Below are 24,509 nucleotides of genomic sequence, written 5' to 3' on the forward strand. Positions count from 1 at the left end.
AATGTCACAAGGAGATACTATTTTTGTAACAAGTTCATATATCGCCAGTTCCAAGTGTTTCTTTCGTCTGGTTCGTTAGTCTTTATTTCTATTTGCATCTCTTTATTGAGTTTTTTTTAATCAGATTTTTACAACATATGTTCAGTTTTCACTTTCTACCGTCAAATGATATTATTTTTCATAATTTGCTATACATTATTTATAGCTAGAACCTTGTTTTCTTGTTGTCTTAGGATATTCTCAATTGCATGGATCAAATCCATAACTGCAAAGTGCATGGGTTCGATCTGTGCATCGATTTTTGCTATAAAGTGAAGAGAAGTCTGCTATAAATTGTTTTTATTTTATTTTGAATACAAACATATACAATTTATAGCAGAATCTTTATGTCCATTTAACATCTTTTTGTTGTCTTTCTTTCATTTATTTTTTTGTAAAATATGATCAGTTTTCATTTTCTACAGTCGAATCATATTTTGTTTCATAATTTCATGCAATGTTTCAATAGCTAGAACTTTGTTTTCTCGCTGTTTTAGGTTTGTCTTCAAATTTTGCCAACTCCACACAGTGCACATGAGCACGACCTGTGCAGAGATTTCTGCCATAAAGCGTGTGTGTGTGTGTGGGTCGCATTATATATGCACATCCATCGCTTGCAGACCTTGTTTGGTGTAAGCACAAACGAGAGACTGGGCCCATAAGCAGTGCGAGCGCGATGGCAAAAACCACCACCCCTAGCAGCAGCAAACTCAAGACAACAACACATCACATAAATACGAGCCTAATACGACAAAAACGGCAAATCGGAAACGCACCCGCAACCTACGACCGGTGTGAAGCCCACGACAGTTTGGCCAACGCTCGACGACATCATCGCGACTTCATGAGTCAGTCGTCTCGGCACGGATCCAAAATCGGATTTCGAGTGCCGAGGTCCGCACGCCTGCCCGTTCTGTGTGCCGGCCGCCGTCTGAATCGATTTATTTTGCTTGTTATTTTTATTCCGTGCGCCGGTTTGGTCGCGTAATCGCTTGAAAAATGACGAATAAATTCACCGCGTGCTGCGGCTCCGAGATGATATGTGCAACTCATTAGTGCTTAAGACCATATGTGGCTAGCCGGACATGCAACCGCAGGTCTTTGCGGTGCGGTGTGCCGATGCAAGGGAAAGGTTAAGGAGCAAGATGAAGCATGTAAATAGTGGTAATTTTGTTGTACTTGTTCGACCATTATGCGCTTATGGTGCTAATGATTTCTGTTTTGTAGCTGTTAATGTGAAATATTTCCCAAGATCTTCACATAAGTTATTGGAGGAAGAGCCCCAACGAATGGCTACAACACTTTATAGCACTTTGGCTGAGCCATAAACAACATCGATGTTTTTGGCTGTCAGGTGTAATTCTCATGACGTTATTAACCAGCGTCAGAGGAACCTGAAGATCCAGCTTTCTTATCTCCACATCTTCAAGAGATCCCATTACTGACATCTTTAACTTCTTTGACCTGTAGCTGAGTTCTAAATTTACCCGTTATCCAAGTTATATATTTAAAATACGTTTATTCATACCACAATAAAACTTTAAATTATATCTGTAATAGCAACTCACTCTTCCTAATGTTCGATAACTTCAACAAAAAAAAGTTAACTTCCGGTAGTTGCGGTCTAGAAGGAGAATCAGCGAACAATTTGAAGCACAGCAAATCAATGAACACCCAAACTACCGCACCGGGAGGGCGCTTCCTAATGGAAACACCTCAAATTATCCCGCCCCATCGCTCACCACAGCCCCTGCAGTCACACAGCAGGCGCACCGTTTCGGCTCTGTCTCCAAATGATGCTTGCGGTACTTGCGACAAATCGTGGAATGCATTAGTTTTTCGGTTCGTTAAACGGTTTGCGCACCGAATTCCTGCCCATCTGTGTCCGCATCGTCCGTATCGTCGTCCTCTAGCAGCAATTCGTTCGCGGCTGAACGGAACTCGAACCCGGGAAACGGTTCGACATCGTTCGCACCGGCGGGAGGCGTTGCTGTCGTTGTCGTCGTATTCGCGCTAGCCGTCACATTGACGTTGAACGGGAATGTGTCGAACGTGGGCGAAAACAGTTGACCCCGCACGGTGGCCTTCCGTTGCTCGTTGTAGCCCATCTTGAAGCCTTCGGGCCACGACTTTACCTCGGACTCGCCGGTACAGTTGGAGGGTTTTGCACCGGCCAGGAAATCATGCTCGAACGCACTATTGTAGAGCAGTGTGCAGACACCGTGCGAGCCCCACGGGGATAGGGGAGCCGCCAGCTGATTGATCCCACAATCGCCCATAATCCAATCCTGGTGGCAGCTGGTCCGGTGCCGTGTACCGTAGTTCCGGCTGGTGTGAATGCACTGCACATTTTTGGCAGCCGTCCGGTGGTTCGGCGCATTAACGTCCGACACGTCAAACCCGGTACCGACGATGTCACAGACTGCAAGGAAATTTCCACAAATGTGTTAGCGTTTCGTTGGACGTGGCCCTCAGTCATCATCCCTACCATCAATATCCTTCAGTTTGCGAGTGCCGAACTCCTTAGCGGCAGCCAGTACCATCTGAGCTCCGAAGCTGAACCCGTACAGATATCCATCGTTCGGGTCGAAACCTTCCTTCTCCAGAAATTCCAACTTCTGGCGCAGCACGCCGTAGATGTCTTTGAAGTTACGGCGAAGCCGCGTGTACGTTGGCAGCTGAGCAAAACGATCGTAGTTCATGCACATCACACAACCGCCACGGTATTTGGTTAGATCTGCAAGTCACAAGAGTTAGACCATCTGTTCAACTTCGCACCCGCCGCACAATCTAGCTCACTTCGAATGAGATCCTGCACGAAGTACTTTTCACAGTCAATCTTCCACCCGAACACGACCACGGCAAACTTTGCCCCCGGGTGGCACTCTTTATCGTACTCGTACGTGTTGTTCTCGGCCAGATTGTAAATGTGCACCAGGCTGCCGGACGAGTTGTAGTAGTTGAAGAAGATGTTGTCCTGAAACCGATCGGCACTGACTGGATCTCCGGCCAGCAGCAGGAGCACCACTGCCACGGGCAGGGCTAACCGTACGCACCATCTGACAGCCATCGCCGAAAGTAAAGACCGATCCGGGCACTGGTTCCGGAGTGCCTAAAGAAACTAAAACACAACATTGCCCCAGCCCGCGACTTTATACACTTTAGGTTGACCCAAATTCTGGGCAGCCGTTTCCTGGCAAGATATTAGTTGACTTCACGGGGCGCAACAGATAAAACCTTTACCAGCGCCACACCCTTGTGAGCCGAACCCCGGGGATTGATGGATCTGGTGATCTTCTTCTTTCCGACTGGTTTCTTAGCCGTTTGTGTGTTGTCCCGTGTGACCTGCCGGAGAGGAATGGTTCTGCTAGATGGGTAGATAGCTCAGACGTCCCCGTCATTTGCTTATCGTGCTCTGTTCCACGATCGACGAAAGCTTTCTCTCGTCTGGGGTGGTTAGTTTCACCCATACTTGAATATTTTTTATTTTCGCCCAATTCTTCCCGGAGGATAGTGTGGAGCCGATCAAAACCGGTAACTGGTGATGGAGTGTGTGGTGCGTTTAGAGACCAAAACAAACGTTAGCCCAAAACGAGCCCACGGCGGCGTGTTTCACTGTCAAAGCTGATCAAACCGGTTGCTGCCGTGATGCATAACGTTTATTTGTTTTGACGTGATTATTCGTTTGCACGATGTCACAATAGGCCGGTTCACGTGGACACCGGCCTAGCTTCGCGTGCTACCGAAAGCCCTAAGAGCCAGCGTTATGGAGATGAAGTTGTAGGCCTCCCTTCCATGCCCCTGAAAGTATGCAAATTAAAATAAATTTTTAGGCCGTTTTTAGACATCACTGACTCCGAATTGGACGAGTTTGGAGTGAGCTATACGGCGCTCCGGTGGCCTATCCGGAACCGGTAGTAGAGGCGATAGCGGCGCTGGTCTTCACTCGACAGGACCCGGGTTCAAATCCCATCCAGACTTTCTCCTAGTCAAATCAAGTCTCAGAGAGCCCAATGTCAGGCCGATTTCTTGAGATTGTAGAGTGCCGTGGATGAAGGAGGAAAATACGGAGCTCTCAATGTGTTTGTGCCAATTTCTTCAAATTATCTCGCAATAAAGTCTCATCATCCGTGCACAGCACATAAATCTATAAAAGCATGCAGAAAAGGCGCAGGGAAAGTCCACGAGGACTCTCCACACAGTAAGGATGAATCATGTCCATTGCATGCTTCCCTAATGGCATAACCTTTTTGGCCATTATGTTAGAACATACATCCAAGTGCACCGTGTCACCACCACATTTGGCACTTTCTCTTTCCCTGGTCCACGAAAGTGAACATTCTCGCGTCACGCACGGGACACAAATCAAAACCCCAGGACCCAAGGCGCAGAGAAAAGCGCCTGTGGAAACTGAAAGAAGCAGCGTACTGTATTCGCACGGACACGATCGATACACCCGGGGCAGTACGGTTTTCGGAGAGCCGACCCAAAAATGGCGACTCAAAGATTGGGCGAAAAAGGCACAGCAAAGCATGGCCAAAATGCGAACGTGTGCGTTCGCGTATGTGTCTGCGTGTCTTAAGGCCATATTTTCGCCGCAACCAAGGAGTTTGGCCAGAAATTTATTATCATTCTCTCCCCCCCCCCCCCCCCCCCCCCCCCCAAAAATCCTACATCGCCTGCTGCAGGTTCCGCAAAAGCAAAATCGCACTTGAGTCGAGCTCGGTGTGCCCGGTTGTCGAGAAAGGCGAAACCAAAACGTGTGCGATAAGAAATTGGGCAGGATTTTGGGGATGGCATGGACGGGCGCGCGATTTTATCGACCAAGCGAACTCTCTCTTTTATTCGGGGGACCCGGACCCGGGAGACCGTGTGCATGCACCGATGGATCACCGCAACCCCCTGTTTGGTCCGCGAAGTGGGCGGTAAGGGCGGAAGAAATTTTTATACTGCACCGCACTATACTTTCAAGCAACCAGTTCCTTCTACTTCCTGTTTGGGTGGTGCTAGATTCATGGACCAAGAGGCAGGTTACAGTTTTCTGGAAATCGATGATTGTTTATTCATTTTTTTATTTTGGTGTGAAGAGATGTCAATGTTAATAATGCTCCGAATCGTTAGAAAAGTTTAATAGTCGGCGAGTTACATACACTGGAGATCATTGACAGAGGGTCATGCATTAAATCAGCAGCATTTAACATGGACAAAAATGTACCACAAGTCATCGAAATAAAGTTGTTCTTGCCGCTTTAATCATACAAGGCTCTAGGTGATTTTAAATTGAAAGACTCTATCGTGGTATCTTGAGAGATTGACGACAATCGGAGCCTGAAGATCCTCCACTATGGATAGTCAAATAATGGCCAAACAGCTACCTTATGTTATAAATTATCGCATATGACTGAAGCTTTACGATGAACCTTCAAATAAAATGATTTGAAGTGATTAACTTGAACTTTAAGAGCTGATGAAATTGTCAAAGAAACAAATCTCTTTTAGAGAATTTAATTATATTAAATTAAAATTTGTTAAGTTGTTTTTTGTTAAAACTAATTGCGAGTTTGTGTGAAGGGGTGATCCGCACTGGATGCCTAGTAAGAAAAGATTGCTGGCTCGTTGTCCAAGAAAAAAACCTCATGAGTGTGACATTCCTGAAGTATAAGGAAGTACGGGGGGCGGTCCGGTAATCGAAGCAATAGCGGTGCCGGTCATCAGACGGCAGGATCGGGGTTCAAATCCCATCCAGACCGCCTCCCCGTAGACAGGACTTGACTATCAAGCTACGCGTAAAAACCAAGTCACAGAAAGTCAGAAACGGCTGGTCCGAGACCTTTCGAGGTTGCAGGGCCAAGAAAAAGGAAGGAAATACGCTGATGCTCTGGAGCATCTTTAGACAACACGGGACAAGGGGTGTCGGGTGCTACCCCTGGTTGGGATCATTCGGTACATAACTAGTGATGTTGTACACTTAGTTTTAGCAGAGTCCTTAACCTATCTATCCTCTTGGCCTAGCGTCTCTTAGGTCATGACTGCCATTTCTGACCAGACTCATTCCCAGAACCCCAGATCCCATCCTGTAAGAGGTCCATCTAGCATCTTAATGATGCCCCATAGTTTGATAGTCAAGTCAGGACGGTTTGGATGGAATTTGAACCCCGGGTCTACTGTGTGAAGATTGGTGCCTCTGTCACCTCTTCCTACGGGCCATTCCAAGAGTCCTTTATCTTTTAATCAAAAATAAAGTTCTAGTACTAAGAATATCCCTACTAGGAATACGGCGAGGAAGAGCCTGACGAAGAACGAATATCCATATTACCTCTCTCTCTCTCTCTCTCTCTCTCTCTCTCTCTCTCTCTCTTTTTTCTTGGCTTCTTAAGGTCTTCTTCTAATGACTTCTTAGGTTATGCCTGCCATTTCTGGCTTACTAGACTTAATGCATACCACCGTAGTTGGATGAGAATTCTACAGGGATCATAAAAAACGTTGAGAAAAAATAAAGACTCTTACAGTGGCATTCACTTGCTAACCGCATAAACCATTGAGACCATTGAAGTGTGCCTCATCCCGGGACCCTTCAATTTCTTGGATATAATTGATAGGATATATAAAACTTACTTGAGTTACCTGAGTTGGCTAACGTTAACTACCTTAACGGGGTCTCATTTCAGCGTAAAGCCGCAGCTAAATACACTCGCCAAGTGTATAACGTGTTTGTTATACGACACGTTTAACGATCGTTTCGTACCGAATAATCAATGAAAATCAGCCGAGCAAAGGAAACCCCAGCCAATTAGAAGCATCTTTTGCGAAGCGTTTGTTTTTGGCAGTGTTGCTTTCCGCTTCCCTAATCTTACAACTGATCTACTTTTCCGCCGCAACCGCTCGATTACCATCTCTAATGTTCGTTCGTTACTGTCCGGGCCACTTTTCATAATTTCGTTATCGCCCTTTCTACCGTCACCGGTTGACGGTGTGGACAACTGCTTTCTAAAGTAAAGCAAAAAAAAAAACACGCCCATTCGTAGAGCTAACTGAAGCAATTACGGTACATAAAGACAAACAAGCGTCATAAAAGCCACCCATTTGCCCCGGTAGCTTACTAACCTACCACTTGTGCGTTTGTGTGATCTGTTATCGAATCAGCAAACACCGAGACGGCATGACGTCCTCACCGGCACCGGCGAAACCAATTTACAAGACGTCAAGGCGAAAAGCAAACCGGGGCAGATACTTAAAAGTCATCGTAGTAGGCGAAAAAGGGCGAAAATAATCAGGTGGCGAAGACACACAATGGGCTGGATCAGTTACGGGTATTAAATATGAGGTAAAATGTTTATTTCATCAATACTTAGGGGCTATAAAAGTAAAACAATCAACTGTGTCAGACTTACGAGTAAGGAAATATACTCCCTCGTGTCTGCAAGCTCATTGGGTTCTTTCAACCAGGTCCGCTGTACTACTCCGCACCAGCTCCATAATGTGAAGGTTTTTGGGAGGTAAAAGCAAAGACCTCCTACACAGCAGAGTGTGTACAACGACCATTAAAAGCTTGGCACTGGATCCTTAAATTGGCACCTGGGTTGGGTAGAATGCTTTTTGTCGGTCTCGCTCTCCAGTGTGACATTACCTGTGCTTGTCTTTGGAGTAGATCTATCCGCCTCCATCCATACCGTCTTAGAAGCCATACTCGAATATGTTGTACGGGTTGGTAAACACCGTGTACGGGTACACGTCCGAGGTCTGGGCGAAGAGTTCGCCACGTACCTCACTGCGAAAGACAAGTTGAAACAGTCGAGAGTCAGATACCAGAACAACCATCGCCCCAGGGTCCTTGACGTTACCTCTTTCTTGTCTCCATGTATCCCATCCGGTAGTTGCGCGGATAGGTGGCCATCTCACTGAGCGACAAACATTCGGCCGGTTTCGGTTGGGCCAGGAACTGGTACTTAAACGCAAGGTTGTAAAACACCGGACATAGCCCGTGCGATCCCAGCGGTGGTGGTCCCGCAGCCGCCTGCCTTAATCCACACTGTCCCATCCGCCAGTTTTGGTGACATTTGTTCGGAAACTTCGTACCCTTGTCGATGCTCGTGTGTATACACTGGACGTTTTTCGCTGCCGTTCGGAAATCATTCTGCTTAAACGCCCGATCCGTATCGAAGCCCGGTCCCGCCATATCGCACGTATCGATCGCTTCCAGCTCCTGGCCGCCAATCCGATTGCCCACGTCCAGCGATAGCTGTGCACCGAAACTGAACCCGAACAGGTACGTTCGCTCGTACTGGACGCCCTCGTACCGGAGCTGCAGCAAGAAGTGCAGCAGTACGTCGCGGATGTCCCGGAACACACCGACCAGCCCGCCGTACCCACCGCTCGAGAAGGAAGAATAGTCCATGCAGGCCACGCACCCACCCCGATGATGGCGCAGGTTCTCGCGCAACTCCAACACCCACGGCACCTCGTAGCAGTTCTCGCGCCAACCGTGCACGATCAGTGCGAACGGTTCGTCCGGCGAACAGTCGGTACCGTTCAGCAGCCGATCGTTGTCTTTCAGCGTGGTCTGTTTGGTGAGATTGCCGCTGGAAGAAGGTGTAACCGTGTAACCCGATTGTTGCGTCCTACACGAGCATTCACTTTTTCGTGAAGTGCGCCTACGCCGTGCGCGTGACTTACCCATGGTAGAACCGGAATATGATCTTTCCCTCGAACATCGTCCGCCGGGAGGAGGGTTTGAGGGCTTCGAGCAGTGCGGGCGGTATGACTGGAGGTCGACGCACTTCCTCCGCCGAGGCATCCGGATTCATCTCGTAATCGGTCCCATTCTCGAACGCCGCTCGCACCTCATCCAGGGAGTAATCGCTGTATGCTTCATTGGACGCGATCAGCGCTCGCTGACGTTGCTGGATGCGCTCCAACCGTCGCTCGCGGATGCGACCGACGACGCGGGCCCCAAACTTACCGTCCCGGTAGGGTTCGGCTAGCGGCGCGCCTAACAGTACCAGGGCGATCACCGCCGACACGGTTGTGGAGCCACGACAAGAAAACATCTTCCCACCCGGCACGGTCCGGCGTTACTGAATCGAAATGTATGCACATATCAATCAATGGACCGCGCGGCGAACCTGCGGAGAAGCCACCGAAAGACGCTCGTACTCACACACACCCAGGCGTTCGGTGCCTGCGGTAAACGTTTTATTTCAGGTGAACCCGATAGCCAGTTTCGGCCCGGTGCTATCAGCCGTCACCCCCCAAAACCACCGACCGACAGAGGGACCAGCCCTGGTGCGTACTGTGTGTGAGCGTGTAAGGCACAACCCCGTGGTGCCTTGCATTTTCCACCGCGAACGATGCTGTGTTGGTGTTCGCTGCCGAGAAGCCTGTACCCGCGCGAGAGACCTAGTTTAGCGAATCAGTCAACCGGTAAGGGTTGTACGCGAGGGTTTTGGTTTTTTTGGTTGGTAAACCTGAGGTTGGTGCTCTCGGAAATTCTTCACCTTCACCTGAAAGCTGGCTGGCCGGTTCGAGAGTCCGATGGCCTTATTGTTTTGGGGTGGTTGTTGTTTTTTTTTGCGGGGGGGTGGGGGGAGTTGTTTCGAGGATCGCTCGACAAGTTTCTCCAATTCCGGGGTGAAGCGATATCGAACCTTTTCGCCCGTCCCCCCAGTAAAAGCCAACTTTTACCTTACCTTTTGTTGACTAATTTATTGTCGTACCTAACGCTGGGGACACGGGCTGTGTAACGGGCAGGAAAGTATGGCCAGCAAACGAGCACTGAAATCACAGCCAACCTATCAGCAAGGAGGGAAGTCACCATCAAGAACCCACATGTCACCTGGTTCGGAAACGAGCGAACACTGCCTCCCCAACCATTGCGACATCGATCGAACTGGTACACAGGGCAAGGCGTGAGCCATCTCTTTGCTAATTGCTTTTTCAAACGCAAATATTAGCTGGAGCAAAGCGATCTTCAAGACTCGCTTTCCTGGTGTTTGTGACAAGTTGGGCGATCCCTCTCTCTCTCCCTCTCTCTACGCATCACGAGAGTCAAGGAAAAATGGAAATCATCTGTCTGAGATGTTATAAAATTTGAATTAACATATTCAAAACGGTATTCTGTGGCAGTATTTTACCCGTTCCCAATAATCTGGTGGGCTTCCCAAGTAGACGTTAGCACATCGTTAACTCTGATCGGACCGTTACCGATCACTGACCGATCGATCGATGGTGGGACGGAGCTACTGGATCGCTCAATAGTTTTGTATTAGCATAATTGAATCATTGCTGTTTATGTGATTGTTTACGGCTTCACTTAGTAGTAGCCTGAACTGAATCGTTCAGCTTTTAAGAGGCATTGGAATATTACCTTATGAGATCTCAAATGAAATGATACTTTTAGTTCTCTCTCTATCTCTCTCTCTTTTCTCTTTCTCTTTTTTAATGGAAAATTATTGTCATGTATCCCTTTTTGTCTTTTAAGAGCTGTAGTTACTTAAGCGGTTTTGATTGGTGATGAGACTATTCAGAAAAAAGGACCGGAACGGTTCTGAGTTCTTTTGGAAAAGGAACTGAAAGGAACTGGCAGGTTAACTGGAGGAGAGGGGTTTTGTCCCATTTGTCAGGGACTTTCCTTTTGACAGGCTCGTTCCTTTCACCAAGTTCTCTGGACCTACCAGGTTCAAAATATCGAACCTAGTTGAGATCATTCCTTCTAAGGAACGGAACGTACCTGTAACGTTCATGTAGGAACGCGCATCACTTCTGGTGTACAAGAGCGAACTTTAGAGCGCCAGTTGGTTCGATCAGTTCTAATGCATAGGGATTAGACTTCAATTCACTGTACAATTCTGAAGGTTGATAGTGGTAAATGAATATCTCAATAATTATTAGATTTAAATAATCACATATTGCACGTTGGTAATATCCCATTCCGGACCGTTCCCGCCGTAGTGAGGACATCTTCCCACTATCTATCCAGCTACGTGGTAGCATTAAGTCTAATAAGCCAGAAATGGCGACGGTCCGGTGGTCGAGGTGATAACGGCGCCGTGCTTCACATTCCATCCGGCAGATCACTTTGCTACGGGTTAAATCAAGTCACCAGAACATGTGGCAGGCCGATATGATGATACCTCTCGAGGTTGTAGTGCTACGAAAAAAGAAGAAGCCAAAAATGACAGGCATGACACTTTAAGAGATCGTTAAGCCAAGAAGAGAGAGAGAAAATTGATATAAGACTTGAAAAAATATAAATTAACACATTATCTAAATAATATTTTTAAATAATAAATAAGTAAAGTCTAAGACAATTCAGTAGAGAAGACAAAAAATACAACATTAAAATATACAAATTAATATAAAAAATATAAAAAGTATGAACAAGTATGATAAACCCGACAATATTAATCAAAAGAGCAAAAATTAGATTATTAGAGGCCTAAGTCATAGACATAAGATAATCTAAGAGCTAAGTATGATGAAATCGAACAACTCTAAGTTGTTATAAATGAATTGTATAGAAAAGAACGAGGAGTAGAATAATTGTAAGGCCAAAAAGACTTGCTGTTCTCGTACCTTTCTGTTTCGTTCACAAGGGTTTCTACAACACTGAAGGGTTTTCCAGACTTTGTAGATCGCTAGGGCACAGGGCCGTCGCATGCATCATCTTTAAAATCTGTCTAATATTTTAAGATGGCATTAAGTGATATAGTTCAGAAGAAAGTGCTACTGGAATTCTCAAGTTGCTCTTCTCTGTGGCCTCTTCTGAAAGGATACTTGGCTACTACCAATTGTAAACAGTGTACTCAATTTTTTGAGTAATATGGAGCCATCCTGTGGTCGTTATAAAATACACTAATAATCCAGTTTCTGCATATCTATTATTTATGTAAACCAAACCAAATTGATTGCTCCTATAACATCGTCAAAGAACGTTTTGTATGTGCTAAACGACACTACATAAGCACTCCATATCGCCCTTGAAGCCGGATATGGCTGTCCACTAATTACGCTAATTACAAACACGCTTAGCGTTTGTTCAGTGCTTTATCATATCCACTGACGCGTAATAAGTTTCTTGGGGCAAATTATTGACTTACGAATGCCCTATGGGAAACACACACACCTACTTGTCCACCATTATGTCCCTTTGAATCCCTTAGCCTATGCCGAACCCACTGGCGCCATGTAAGTGCACACATCCACTCGCCACCCACCAAACTGACCTCAATTCACGTGTGCAAACACATCTGGCAATTGGACAAAACTTCGTAATCGCCCAGTATCATCATCCCTAGCTCGACTCACCCTCAATGTGCACGCCTGGCCGTGCGTTGATTGGCACGGCGCCAGTGTGCGAAAAAAAAGCTTGCCTCCACACAAAACACGTGGGGACTGCGGCTGGTGTGCCGGTTGGGCAGAAGCCTCCAAGAAATTTTTGCACCTCAAAAAACACCAAAAAGTGACCGAAAAGAACTGTCTACATAAATCATGTGGAGGAGAGTCGCGCCATCTTCGGGCGTTGGGGGGAAGGGGGTACTAAATCCGCATATTGCGACCTGGGATTATATTACCTCGGCTAGGTAATCACCACCACAACCAACGGGTGCCAACCATGGTCCAGTGCCGTAATGACCCTGACGCCCCCGTCAGTGGCCGGTACCTTTCTTTGGTGCCCAGTTGGATTAAGTGTACGCGTGGGTGATGCGTGTCGGTGTACGCGCCTGTACTTTGGTGGGGGAGGGGAAATGGCGAGTCTGACCCCTTCTCGTGCTATTCAATAACTATCTTGATCGATCGAACGATAATGATCAGTGCGCCGGGCTGAGGGCAGTGGTGATCGACAGGTTGAATATATGGCCTACGGTCGGAATGTCATTCATAAGTGGAGCCAGGCCATGGTGGATAGGTGCTTGAGGGTGTGTTTGAAGTGAAGCAAGTAAAAAAATGTTGACTAATGTGGGTACTTTAGATGGATTTTGTGAATGAAATGGACATAGATGAGTTAGTCGCAGACGCACGACAGGGTTATGGACATGAATTAGCCATTTTTCAGGACATATTGGAATATTCGAACTAATCAGCAAAACCCACTGAGAGATCGTTTACTTTCAGGGGGTTTCAAGCACTCTTTTGAGATAATTTCTGAGGTGACTTGTCCTAATACTGACAAGATCACCTGGTTATTGAATTGCTCGATCAAGGACATTCAAAGGATCTATACTTTGCTTGAGGCTATCTTGGGATGTTGTAAGTGTATTAAGGATAAATAGTTTAAAAAATCTCTAAAACTTTCTTGTACTTATATGAAGTTTGCGTCAACGGCCCCTTGAAGCCTCCTGACCATATGGTCTCCAGGGGCTAAGTTTATAACTACCTTGCGAAATAATTTTCCACGACTCTAAAAGATGACTTCAGCCGCCATAATTATATCACATCCCATAAGGCCCGATTGCCTCCCCGCCCCACCACCCTTTTATGGCCAGAAAACTGGAACGGAATTGTGTCCAATTTTAGTACCAACCAACCAACCAACCGACCAGGCCAGTTGTTGGCGTGTGGGTGTTTCCATTTCGTTTTGGCACACCGACACCGATGCCATCGGGTGATGTTGTTATTATAAAATCAAAAAGCGATCCAACTTCCAAAAAACTTTTTCCCATTCCCCGGTAAGTCTTTAGTCAGGCCTCGGGATGATGATGGTGGCGGAGGTGTATGAGTGAGTCCTGTCTCTTGCGGGACAGGCGAAAAGAATCGGTTCCGGAGCGAAGAAAGAACCATTTTTTCGCCCCCATCTTCATGAGACACATGTGAGCGGCGGAAGCTGCTGCAAGCCAGGTTTGGTAATGAGAATGATATCATAGTTGCTTCATCTTTCGCACCGAAATAGGATTTGGAGCGGCCTGTGCGAGATGTGTGTGTGTGTGTGTGTGTGTGTGTGTGTGTGCTGGGCAGAGTTCAAAAAGCTAACAAACAAGCCAAATGGGTGACGATTACTCTCGATTTCGTGCGATAGAATGTACGGTGCAATTGTTCTTGACGAGTGTGGCAATTGCGCTACAGAAGGGGATGGAGACTGATTCTCTCAAGCGCATTGCTGTGCATGGGAAGATGATGGACTTCGGAGAGGGTTTTAATTAATATGGATGACACCTTTTGACACTTGAGCGCATCGTGTGATTTTTTTTCTGGCGAGTAACGAGTGAAGGTTAGGGAGAATTAGTAGGAACAGTTTTCAAGCTAGCCCTTATGAAATAGACTCTTCATGAAGCTCTCTTAGTGGACATCCTCTTCGCCTCAGACTCGCCAGGCTCCGGTGGGCTGGTCTTGTCATGGGAATGACACCGGACGACCCAGCCCGTGAAGTTCTTTTCAGTTCAAACTGTGTTTTAGGCGCTGGACCGTGAGCGGTATCGAGAATTGTTGTAGCAGGCCAAGACCTCGAAGTGGTTGCGGCGTCGGATAAGTAAGTAAGAAGCCTTGAAATAGCAGGATCGAGCTGGATCTTTAAATTATTGCCTAGACTCATAATTAATATTTGTTTTACAATTTGTTTTAAAATATTGTGACTTTTAACCATATCCGTTACCGTCCGCACTCCAATAGTCACAGTTCATTGAATGTAGAGAAGTTTAGAAAGAAGGAAATAGCAAATAGGAATCAAGGAGAAATCACGAAGAAAATGATAAATATCGAATAGTCAGACGATTTTCTCAACTGCACCCAGTTAAAAGGGTGCCAGTGAGCTCACACTTGCTCGGTTAACTAGTCAAGATAATCAGTTGTCGTCTACATGGCCATACTGGTTCAGGAAAGTGAACTGTTTCAGTCTCGTTCGACGATCATTCAGTTTGGTCATGATCTCCACGTTGCACAAGAATTTCCTGCTGTTTCTGTACCTCAAAATACGATTCAGATTTAACAGTGTTGCTCACACTTTAACGGTAGACAGCTTTCAAATTTCAAAAATTACATCCAGAAGTTGTGTACAAGCCAGCCACCCATGCGAGCATGTTGCACGCAGCCTTTATGAGTGAGAGAGCGCCCTCTAGATGTGAGATGATGAAGTAGAGGTTTACTCTGGTTCATTTGTCGTACTTTTTCGAACCGATTCATCTGGTAAATTGCAGCAAGGATAATTAAATAGAAGGTGAAATTGTTTTGAGGATTCGTTCATACTATAGCCACGATGAGGAGCTCAACAAGGGACAATGCAACCTTATGTGCCCTGTAACGGAGGACTCCACAGACCCAAAACCTGGGCTATACTGGCGAGGAATGGCAATGCTTTCAGCAATCTAGTGACTTTCGCACGTGCTCATGAATCGAGTTTATCAATCCTTTTCGGAAGCTGTAAGCTAAGTTTTCGGATATCCTTGCTCCAAGACTTTCGATGCACAACCTAACAAAAAGTTTTTCATTGGTGGTTTTTTCTTTTGCATTATATTTTCAACTTTCCATAAAAGAAGAATAAAACGTAACAATCTCACGCACAGACGTAATGTGTGTGTGTTTTTTGATTCGCACAACTTTTGATTTGCGTTCCTGGGTTTTTTGTTGTGTTCCTTGCGCGGGGTTTTCCCCCCAGCGTGTGTGTGCGTGTGTTGGTGTGTTCCTCCTATTAATGCTATCATTTTCTCTCTACAATAAGAAAAAAGGATTATTGGCAATACGAAACATTCTTTCACACGCACACCTGCACGCACCATACAATTTAAGTAACGTTATACCTATGTACAAAATTGTTAAACGAGAGTTTATGATAGTAGTTGTAGTAGTAGTAGTAGTAGTAGTTGTTGTTGTAATAGTAGTAGTAGTAATGGTAGTATCAGGTTTTGTTGGTTTCTTTGCTTGTTGCCTATGCCAGCTGTCGTGTATGCATTTGACTTTAAGTCTACCTTGTTTTAGTTAATGAATTGTTCAAACACACATCCATTCCAACCGGGACCATAGCGGACCCCTATTACAAACTGTGCTTGTTGATGGATTCAAAACGAAAAAGGGGTTTTTGAGTAAAAATAATTAAAGGATAGCAGTTACCGCTACGGCTTACGAGGATATGGCGAGAAAGAAAATGGCGCAACTCCTAACCGTGTGCTCCTAGACTATAGTGTTCTAAAACGTACAAAGATCAGTCTCTAGGTTGTTTGCCTCTTGCTACTAGGTTTGTTCATATTTCACGCACGCACTCGCGCTCTCTACTACTCTCCTTCTCTTTCTCTCTCAGCTAGTACTCCGTCAGCTTGTCAGCTACTACTTGCAAACCTCCAACCTGGGTGTGCTCTACCGACCTGGGGCGAACGTAACATTACTTTAAAATTCTGTTACATTCGTTACAATGGTTACACAGCAGTCGGTAACAACTTTGTTTTCGGTGATTATACAGTGTTTCAACGAGGCGCGAGTCCGCGCGAGGGTTCTGACTTATTAGTAATAAGAATAATATACATAGTAATATCTCGAACGAACGAACGGCAAGCGAATGAGAGACGAGGTTCAAAGACAAGTTCAAAGTATGTTTTTGCGTACTACAGTAGCAAAACGTTTGCGATAGATATTTGTGTGTACATCTCGCGAGCTAACTTGAATTTATCAACTACAAAAGTATGAGCCGCAATGAGCTAGGAGGCCAGCCACTACAGCGACCCCTTCCTAGCGATTGCGACGAGGGCTAAGGCAGACTTAGGTTCCGTGTGTCGTGTTGATAGAGAAACGAGACCAACAAAAAAAAAAAGAAACTACAATGGCAGTACGATACTACGGACGAAAGTGGTTCGTGATTTCGTTACCACGACTTTCCAAACGCTTCTATCTCCAACGCAACCCAACAACAACGCGTCATCAGCCACCCCCAGCGAGGGGGCGAACGCACGAACCAGTGAGGTCAGAAAGGTGTACGGACGTGTGGTGTCAGTGTAAAGCAATATCATTTCCAATCGATCGTCTACGTTGTCGATCGTATTTGGGGATAGGTGTGGTTCGATGTGCATACGGCCCATGGGGATGGTGACCGTGCTGAGGATGGGGCAGGAAAATAAATTATCTAACACAGCAACAACAAAAAAAACTCTCTATATTCAGTAAAGCGAAACTAAATCACAGACCGATAAGTGTGTACTAAAAACAAAATGGCGGAGTGGCCTCGCCCGTCCTTAAAGCGTGGATGTGGATGGTGAATATGTGTAGAACGAATGATGGCAACAGAACAGCATGCCATTGTTTGTTTTAACTTGTACTTTTGCTATTATTCGGGCATTAGTTTCGGGAGGTAACCGTACCGTACCGTACTAGTAACAATTCCTAACTCATGGAGTGGATCTTAGTGCAATCGTAAGAGTATTTGTAGGGCATACTTGGCTGGGAATGTTGGGTTATTGCTTTCCCGGATACAGTGTGTAGATTTTTTTCTTCCGAAACAACATTATTAAAAAGGATACATAAAGAGTCGCTTATTAAAAATGGCGATCATTTTTAAATCGTTTACACAGAAAAAACCGTTAAGGATTCGCACTATTCAATCGGTTGCGTTAACACACACTAACAATCTTCCTTTGATTGATACAAACAACAGTAAAACAAAAAAAAATTAAAAATCCCGAGCGCGTACAAAACATATTAGATGGTGCGTAGCTACAAAAAAAAAAAAAAAAACAATACTGTACACGGCTGAATCAACAGCACTTCCATTTTTGATCGCTTAATGGTGAAGAATTGTTGCTCACCAAATTTGCAATCGTGACGTTCGACGCCTTCTAATCGTTTGAAGCCGTTCAAATGAATCAAACGCCAACGGGGTTCATCGCAAACGGCAGGCCAACCTAACCTCACCCTAAAAAAGGCAGAACCTTCCAACATTACAGTCAGTCCGCCCTGAAGGTGGCTTTAAAGTTGATGGGCCACACCGTGTTGATGCTAACAAATTTATCCTGTCAATTTTTGCGCCCACATTCAGGAGCCCCCTTGAACCCTATTTTGGACAATGAAACCACCGGGGCGTGGTCGCGGGACAGGTAGTCCAAAATTAAAATCCCCCACCAATTAACAGGAGTCGTCAATCGATTACCCAATCGTCAATCGATAATGCGTTCCGCAACACTTACTCGACCATCCGTGCCACAGGACGGACACTCGTTCAATCGTTCTCGGTGTGCTTGTGCAGTGCGGCCGTAATGCTGAGTGCACCGCCCGGTATGAAGCGCACAAAGTTGTCCCCCACCAGTGGTCCCATCGCGTACAGTCCGGCGTGTGGCGTTCGTAGCACCGCGTTCGTGTATTTGTCCACATCGATCGGATTGTTTTTGCAGTCGATCGGTTTCGTTGGATCCTCGCCGAGTCCCATGCCGGTGGCGGCGGTTAGGTTCGAAGCGGGTTTCTCCTCCTGCTGATGCTGGCAGTGACCGGCGTGAGTCGCACCGAGCACCGAGTTGTACCGTTGCTTGTGGCGAGGTTTATCGGTGAGATTGATGTGTTTGCATTTGGCACACATGTTCTTCAGCCAGTACAGCTTCCGGCCGAGACACGAGGAAAGCAGCTGCTCCGTAAACATCCACATCGTGAGCGGTTGGACGGGTTGGCGGCCGAAGCAATGGTTCAGGGCCGTTTCATCCTCCGTTTCCGAATCGGGGCAGGGAATGAGGACCACCGGTGGGCATGGTGCGTCCGACGTTTGGTTCGTACCTTTGGTTATCGACGAGATGAATCGTAGATCGGGCCGTGATCCGATCAGTATGGCGCAGTACGACACATCCAGCTCACGCCGCTCGCCCGTCTTTAGGTGTTGTACTGTAACGCGCCGTGAATCTCCACCGATCGCAAGATCCACTATCGTGTGTTCGGGTAGCGGAGTGTACAGTTCATGCTTCCGGTTAGAATCCTTCATCATTTTGTGCACCTCGTGGTACTCGGGATAAACGTTCCCGGGTAGCATCTTATCCAATCCGGCCGTTCGGCTACGGTACACGTGCACCACAGGAATGCCGGAAGATCGACAAATGGTGACGGCATCGGCTGCGCTCAGCCCAGCACCAACGATCAACACCGGCTTCAGCTGCGTGCGTCCGTGATCATCGTACCTTTCCAACGCACGCTCAAGATGGGGCAGTTCGTACTTTACCCAAGGCATCTCCAAACCTTCTCCCTTAACGCCCAACCGGTTGGCGAGATCGGAAGCACCATTCGCTAGCACAAGATTGTTACACACCACCGTAAACCGTTTGTTTGTCGTTCGGTTAAATCTGGAATTCGAAAGAAAATGCATGATTTAGCAACATCTTTTAACATAACCACCATCGAGCTAGTAGAATAACTTACCCAGCAACGATCCATCGCCCGTTCCGGAAGCGTTCCGGAAGACCGGACGCCTCACACTTCCCATCCAACGGCACCACCGTCGTCACGATCGTGTCGTTCATAAAGTACCGCGCCAAACCCATCTCCGTCACGTAGCTTTCGTAGTACTGGGCGACGCTCGATATTAGGGCGCGCGTTTCGACCTCCTTCGAAACTTGCCGCTTCAGCGAAAGATTTCGTCGCGGCGGACAGAGCAACTTCACGCTCACCTTGCCGCTGCGTTCGTCCAGCACGGCCACCACATTGCCACCGTCACCGTGCTGCTGTTCCCGCGGGACCGCATTGGCTTCCGCACCGCCCGTGTTATTGTTTCCGTCCGTGTGCGTTCCGTTGCGATAACATTTGCTACACCTGCTTAAGGGCACTTTCTGTCCGTTACGCTTGGTGCGCTTTGCCAGCTCGCTACACCTAGCGCACAGCGGTTGAACAACCGGCGATTCGGCAGCAGCAGCTTCCACCGTTGGCGGATGGCGTGATTCCCATTCGGCGAACGGCAAACCGGGCAGTGACATCCAGGCGGCCAGCGAAAGGGTACGCAGGTTCGGATCCATCCGATGCCAGGAACCGCCAGGTGGTCCACGTCCCAGCACGAGATGGTCAATCTGCAAGCGATGAAAGAGGAAAGATCGTTTAGTACGGTCGCGTTCTGTTTACACTTCCCGGATGAATGATGAACAGGTGGGAAAATATTGAATTAATGTGTGCGATTTGAATTTGGCGGTAGCTTACTAGCAACGAACTGATTTCGTGGCGTGTGCCAAACGGTTTGGGCCAAATAAAACAACGCAACATATTACTGCTATGCTAGCAGGAATTTTATGCATCGTTTACTAAATGGTCAACTTCACACGCAAAACTTTTCCCGGCACGTGTGTTACTTCTTGCCGCGGGGAAAAAGCGACCATGAAGCAATTTCAAACGCAAACAATTGACTGCAAATTGTTCCACATAAAAATTGTCATCCAGTGAGTGTGTCCGCAACGCGATTCTTCGTCAGGTGGATTATTGCACGCGTTCAATTAAGCACTCACATCGCCCCGAAGGAACGCTACGGTACAGCTGGATTTAGCCGTAAGCCTCATTTCAATATCGATTCACGAGCCCCCCTGGAATCAGCCGCGTTTGCATATCAAATCGAGCATAAACATTGCTCAGTGGCGTGTACAGCATGATAGGGGGACCCTCGGTACACACGGTGGAGATAGCGCAATTGTTATTACTGGAAGACGGAGAGAAGACGGAGATGAGCAACACTGGACAAACTTTAAGCTTGTTTTAAATGCTGCATGCACCATTTTAGTATGCAGCGATGCTTGCCAGTGCGTTCATTTCAGGGGAAATTGTTTCAACGAATCTTCTTCTTCTGCTACTTGGCCCTAACGATACCCCCTCTTAATCATGCTCTGTAATTGGTGGGACCCATTGGACGTATTATATTAGGAGCTGCTGGGTGGGAAAAATCACCAAAGCCATCGTTCGAAAGAAGGAAGGAACAGTTGATGAGTATCAACGACCCTTGCCGGCCTCCCAAACTTCTATAAAATCCTAAACTACATAGAGCAAAATTCAAATTTCCCAACTTCTTCTTCCTTGGCACTACAACCTCGAGAGATCTCGGCCTTCTGCAATGCTGGTTTTCTGTGACTTCACCAGTAGTCAGCCCTGCGTACAGGGAAACAATCTGGATGGGTTTTGAACCCCAGTCCTGCCGTGTTGAAGATTGACGGCTTTCGCATTTATGCCCCGATGGCATGATCATGCTCTGTAATTGGTGGGACCCATTTGATGTGTTATATTAAGAGCTGCTATATCGTTCGATAGAAGGAAGGATCAAATGATGAGTATTAACGGCCTTATTTAAAATCCTAAACTACATAAAATAAAATTCAATTTTCCCATCATCCGCAATTATATTAGATACCGTTATGATTAACCATAATAAAATCGAAACGGCATGATTCACCCACACCTGCTATCTCTCCAAAAGCACACACACTTCAAACGATAAATACTGAGCACGTTGTTTAGTGTGTGTCCCATCGTTTTATCATCCAACCGAGAGTACTAAACTGCTAATATTTGAATAGTGATTATAAATTCGGTGTCAGATAGTTAAACCGCCCCTGCCATCGTCGCACCACCCTTCTTCGGTGGGAAAATTCCATGACATCGATGGTTTCGATTTCAATTACGCTTCGATGATGACGACTACGTTTGGAGGGTGGTTTTTATTTTCCCGCTATTCATCGGGAACAACAAGAAGAAAAAAAAACAAGCCAAAGCGATAGGTAAATATTTAACCGCCCGACTGTGGACGATCGATGCGTGACGATAAGACACAGCGGCAGCAGCAGCAGCGATTTATGATAGCATTACAATCGCAAACTCGCACTCACTCAAGTCATGTGCCGCGATGCGGTGACGGTGAGATTAGAAGGTATAGAAAATCAATTTCACTTATACAACACAATTCCACCCCCATGGATAAAGGGGATGGGGGAGAGGAAACACAATCCAGGACACGCAGATAAGCGCGATGACATCAACGGGTTTCAAGTAGGGCGCGGACACACTTACCTCCTTTTCGGGATGATACCGGTACTCGACCATCGATGGTAGATCCATTCCCAAATCTGCGCACGGATGCTGCAAACTGTCCAACTGAAAGAGAAGTGGAATTACTTTAGCTCCTTTCGGGAAAAAATCGCATTGTGTTGGAGTCTGGAGGATCTACTCACCAGCAGAGAGACAGGATTTGTGCTACGTCCTTCCAGCCCATCGGCCAAACTGAACAGATCGTGCTCGACCAAACTTTTCTTGGAGTCGTAATAATTTAGCCGTGCCCGCAGCAGCTCATCCGGATGCTTCTCCGCCTTCTCCGGTAACCAGTAGGGCCAGTGGCCGGCCAGCATGTACGACAGTGATATACCGCTTGGTCCATTGCCTGTGTCAATAGCACGAGAATAGGAGAAGTTTTAATCAACCGTGAACATGAAGTCAAAGAGAGGGAGAGAGAGAGAGAGAGAGAGAGAGAGAGAGAGAGAAAACTGGGGTGTAACTATGTTTGCATCGAATTGAATATTCTGCGTCCGCTTATATATCTTTCTGGCGTGCTGTTGCTATTGCCCATTAGGCATCGGAATCGGTGGTGAAGCCGACAATCAAGTCGCCGGCCGAAGGTCAGAAGGTTAGGCGATGCACTTCCCCGTTCGGCCCGGAGTGTCCCGATAACACGAGCGTGCGGAGGTTGGACCGTTTGCTTGATTAATATTAATTACAGGCCCTCCCGATACGTGACCCAAACGACGGCTTCAATAAAGTCAGCTGGTAAGTTATTCGCCTGACAACGATTCTCTCACCGAGGAGATCATTGCCAAGGCAACAGTTTGGAGGACACCGATTAGAACCTCTCTCCGAAGACAGACGATTCTGGACCAAGTACAGAACGTTCTGGACATCTTCATTATGCAATGGATGAGTAAAGAAATCCTCCAATCGAAAATTGTGCGCCATCATCAGCTTTACACTGTGAGCTCATACCACAGGCAGCTTTTGCAGGGGGAAAAAAAGTGTCTTAAAAAAGAAGAGCGGCCATTAAACCTGCTGGCTGCAAAAGAAAGCGTTTAATCTTATCGCGCCACTAACCACCAACCAGCGCGGGTTGGGTCGAGGTGGTGTTAATGTGCGTGCCCGGGGGACTGCGCACGCCCAAATACTCCGACCGTTATCTAGCACATGTGCATTACTCATCGTGACGTTTGTGGTGTGTGCGCGACCCCAACACAACGAGCCCCCCGTGAACAGCTGATCGTACGCGAGCCGTACGGAAATAAAACGACGGCGATAAGACGCGTCCGTACGGTCGCCGCCGCTCCAATTGTGTCTGTCACGCGCACGTTTTTCGTCGTGCGCCCGCCGTTGACAGGCGCACGCGAGTTATTTATCAACGTGCGCATACCGGTACGAGCCGGACGTTGCGTCTCGTGGATGATGACGCGACACCGAGAATGGTTGCGGTAGTACGTACCTACGGTGATGCTAGGGTAGGGCTTTATTTAGATCGCGAGAAACAGAAGAAAGGGGGATAGTCATTCTAGGTCTTCTAGCGCGATTCATCAACCACACGCGGATAGCACATGATAGTGATAAACGCTTTGCATACAGTGGCTATCTTTTTCCGCTAGAGCACCCACGTGGTCAAGGTTGTGCACGCAGTTCCAGCACACACACTCACACACACCTCCGGGGACGATTTATCTGGACAGCAAACTTTTTCACACCTGATGCGAGTGTTTGTTTGCGCTTACCGGTCAACTTCACATCTGGAACGCAAAAAGGCCGTTTGAAAGAGTCCCCCACTCCCATTACCACCTTCCACAGCCTTCGTTTCCAAAAAGCGGGAAGGCTCCTTATCGTGATTGGGGATGAGTTTGCAAAATCCTTAGAACCAGTGTAGGAAAGCTCCAACTTTGAAGTGTGTTTCATTGCTGTATAGACATTCTGATGGATGATCTTCAATGGTTGAGTCAAGTTCTAGTGAACAAATAAGTGCAATCTTATCGATCCACCTTGATCCCCTCCCACTCGATCTCAAACTTGACAGCGTCGACAGGCACGATTTGATTGATCATGGAAACGAGTTCCTGGATCTCTGCAATAATGCAAGTTAAAAAAGCACGTGCATAAGCACGCTGACACTGCGTGCCCCTTTTATTGTGTTGAACCGCGGACAACATTCCATTCTGTCTACCTTTTTGTTCCTCGGAAGATAGACGATCGTCCGTGCCGATTCGATACGAAAAGCGGTACAGCACGTTTTACGTTTGGCCACAGATTAAATTGTAAACGTTGAGAATAGCGTGAAACTTCAGCGTAAGTTGCCATAACACGTGAGCGATTTCAAAAATAGTACATCCTACAACAAACGTCGGATGAGGACGCTCAGTTCCGATCGTAAATCTTGTAACCAGACAAGATCAAACTCAGGCAGCAGCAGGATTGTATAGCTTGTACAGATGATTTGATTTACAAAACATGGCCATGCTGAGTGGTGTCTTTATTAACAATCAAACACTCATAAACGATGATAAGCACCGTGATCGTTAACGAGCGGCATTGATGCATCG

General features: G+C 46.8%; 3 protein-coding genes across 9 annotated transcripts in view; all 3 read right to left on the reverse strand.

The window, feature by feature from the left end:
• Positions 1–1,600: 1,600 nt before the first annotated feature.
• Positions 1,601–3,995, reverse strand: LOC118507300. The gene is made up of 3 exons (XM_036045668.1): positions 2,839–3,995; positions 2,528–2,776; positions 1,601–2,461 (listed from the first exon to the last, which is right to left on the reverse strand). Exons 1-3 carry the CDS (start codon positions 3,107–3,109, stop codon positions 1,887–1,889), a joined length of 1,095 nt encoding a protein of 364 aa, XP_035901561.1. The 5' UTR covers positions 3,110–3,995; the 3' UTR covers positions 1,601–1,886.
• A 3,335-nt stretch (positions 3,996–7,330) lies between these two features.
• LOC118507294 lies at positions 7,331–9,903 on the reverse strand. 6 transcript variants are annotated; one of them, XM_036045658.1, is made up of 4 exons: positions 9,726–9,903; positions 8,713–9,113; positions 7,881–8,618; positions 7,331–7,807 (listed from the first exon to the last, which is right to left on the reverse strand). In XM_036045658.1, the coding sequence occupies exons 2-4, from the start codon at positions 9,084–9,086 to the stop codon at positions 7,714–7,716; spliced, it is 1,206 nt and encodes a 401-aa protein (XP_035901551.1). In that variant the 5' UTR covers positions 9,087–9,113; positions 9,726–9,903; the 3' UTR covers positions 7,331–7,713. The 6 variants fall into 6 exon arrangements, with proteins under 6 accessions (XP_035901551.1, XP_035901549.1, XP_035901546.1 ...); XM_036045656.1 differs by having other exon boundaries at positions 8,713–9,161; XM_036045653.1 differs by having other exon boundaries at positions 8,713–9,550.
• Positions 9,904–15,447: 5,544 nt separating this feature from the next.
• LOC118507248 (oxidative stress-induced growth inhibitor 2-like) overlaps positions 15,448–24,509 on the reverse strand; it is a 38,913-nt gene continuing 29,851 nt past the window's right edge. For both annotated transcript variants that reach the window (XM_036045529.1, XM_036045531.1), the window contains exons 3-6: positions 22,122–22,327; positions 21,961–22,044; positions 19,345–19,985; positions 15,448–19,268 (exon numbers count right to left, since the gene is read on the reverse strand). In XM_036045529.1, the coding sequence (XP_035901422.1) occupies positions 18,167–19,268; positions 19,345–19,985; positions 21,961–22,044; positions 22,122–22,327 (2,033 nt within the window). In that variant the 3' untranslated portion in view covers positions 15,448–18,166. The remainder of the gene's footprint in view (positions 19,269–19,344; positions 19,986–21,960; positions 22,045–22,121; positions 22,328–24,509) is intronic.

Source organism: Anopheles stephensi, chromosome 2 (assembly GCF_013141755.1).
Source record: "Anopheles stephensi strain Indian chromosome 2, UCI_ANSTEP_V1.0, whole genome shotgun sequence".
Taxonomy (NCBI): domain Eukaryota; kingdom Metazoa; phylum Arthropoda; class Insecta; order Diptera; family Culicidae; genus Anopheles; species Anopheles stephensi.

Excerpts from the sequence above, each read along its gene's own strand:
- LOC118507294 (XM_036045658.1), bottom strand. The coding sequence starts at position 9,086 with ATGTTTTCTTGTCGTGGCTCCACAACCGTGTCGGCGGTGATCGCCCTG. Across the intron at positions 8,619-8,712 it reads ATATTCCGGTTCTACCATGG|CGGCAATCTCACCAAACAGA; the intron begins GTAAGTCACGCG and ends ACCTTCTTCCAG. Across the intron at positions 7,808-7,880 it reads TACATGGAGACAAGAAAGAG|TGAGGTACGTGGCGAACTCT; the intron begins GTAACGTCAAGG and ends TGTCTTTCGCAG.
- LOC118507300 (XM_036045668.1), bottom strand. The coding sequence starts at position 3,109 with ATGGCTGTCAGATGGTGCGTACGGTTAGCCCTGCCCGTGGCAGTGGTG. Across the intron at positions 2,777-2,838 it reads CGTGCAGGATCTCATTCGAA|ATCTAACCAAATACCGTGGC; the intron begins GTGAGCTAGATT and ends TGTGACTTGCAG. Across the intron at positions 2,462-2,527 it reads CAAACTGAAGGATATTGATG|TCTGTGACATCGTCGGTACC; the intron begins GTAGGGATGATG and ends ATTTCCTTGCAG.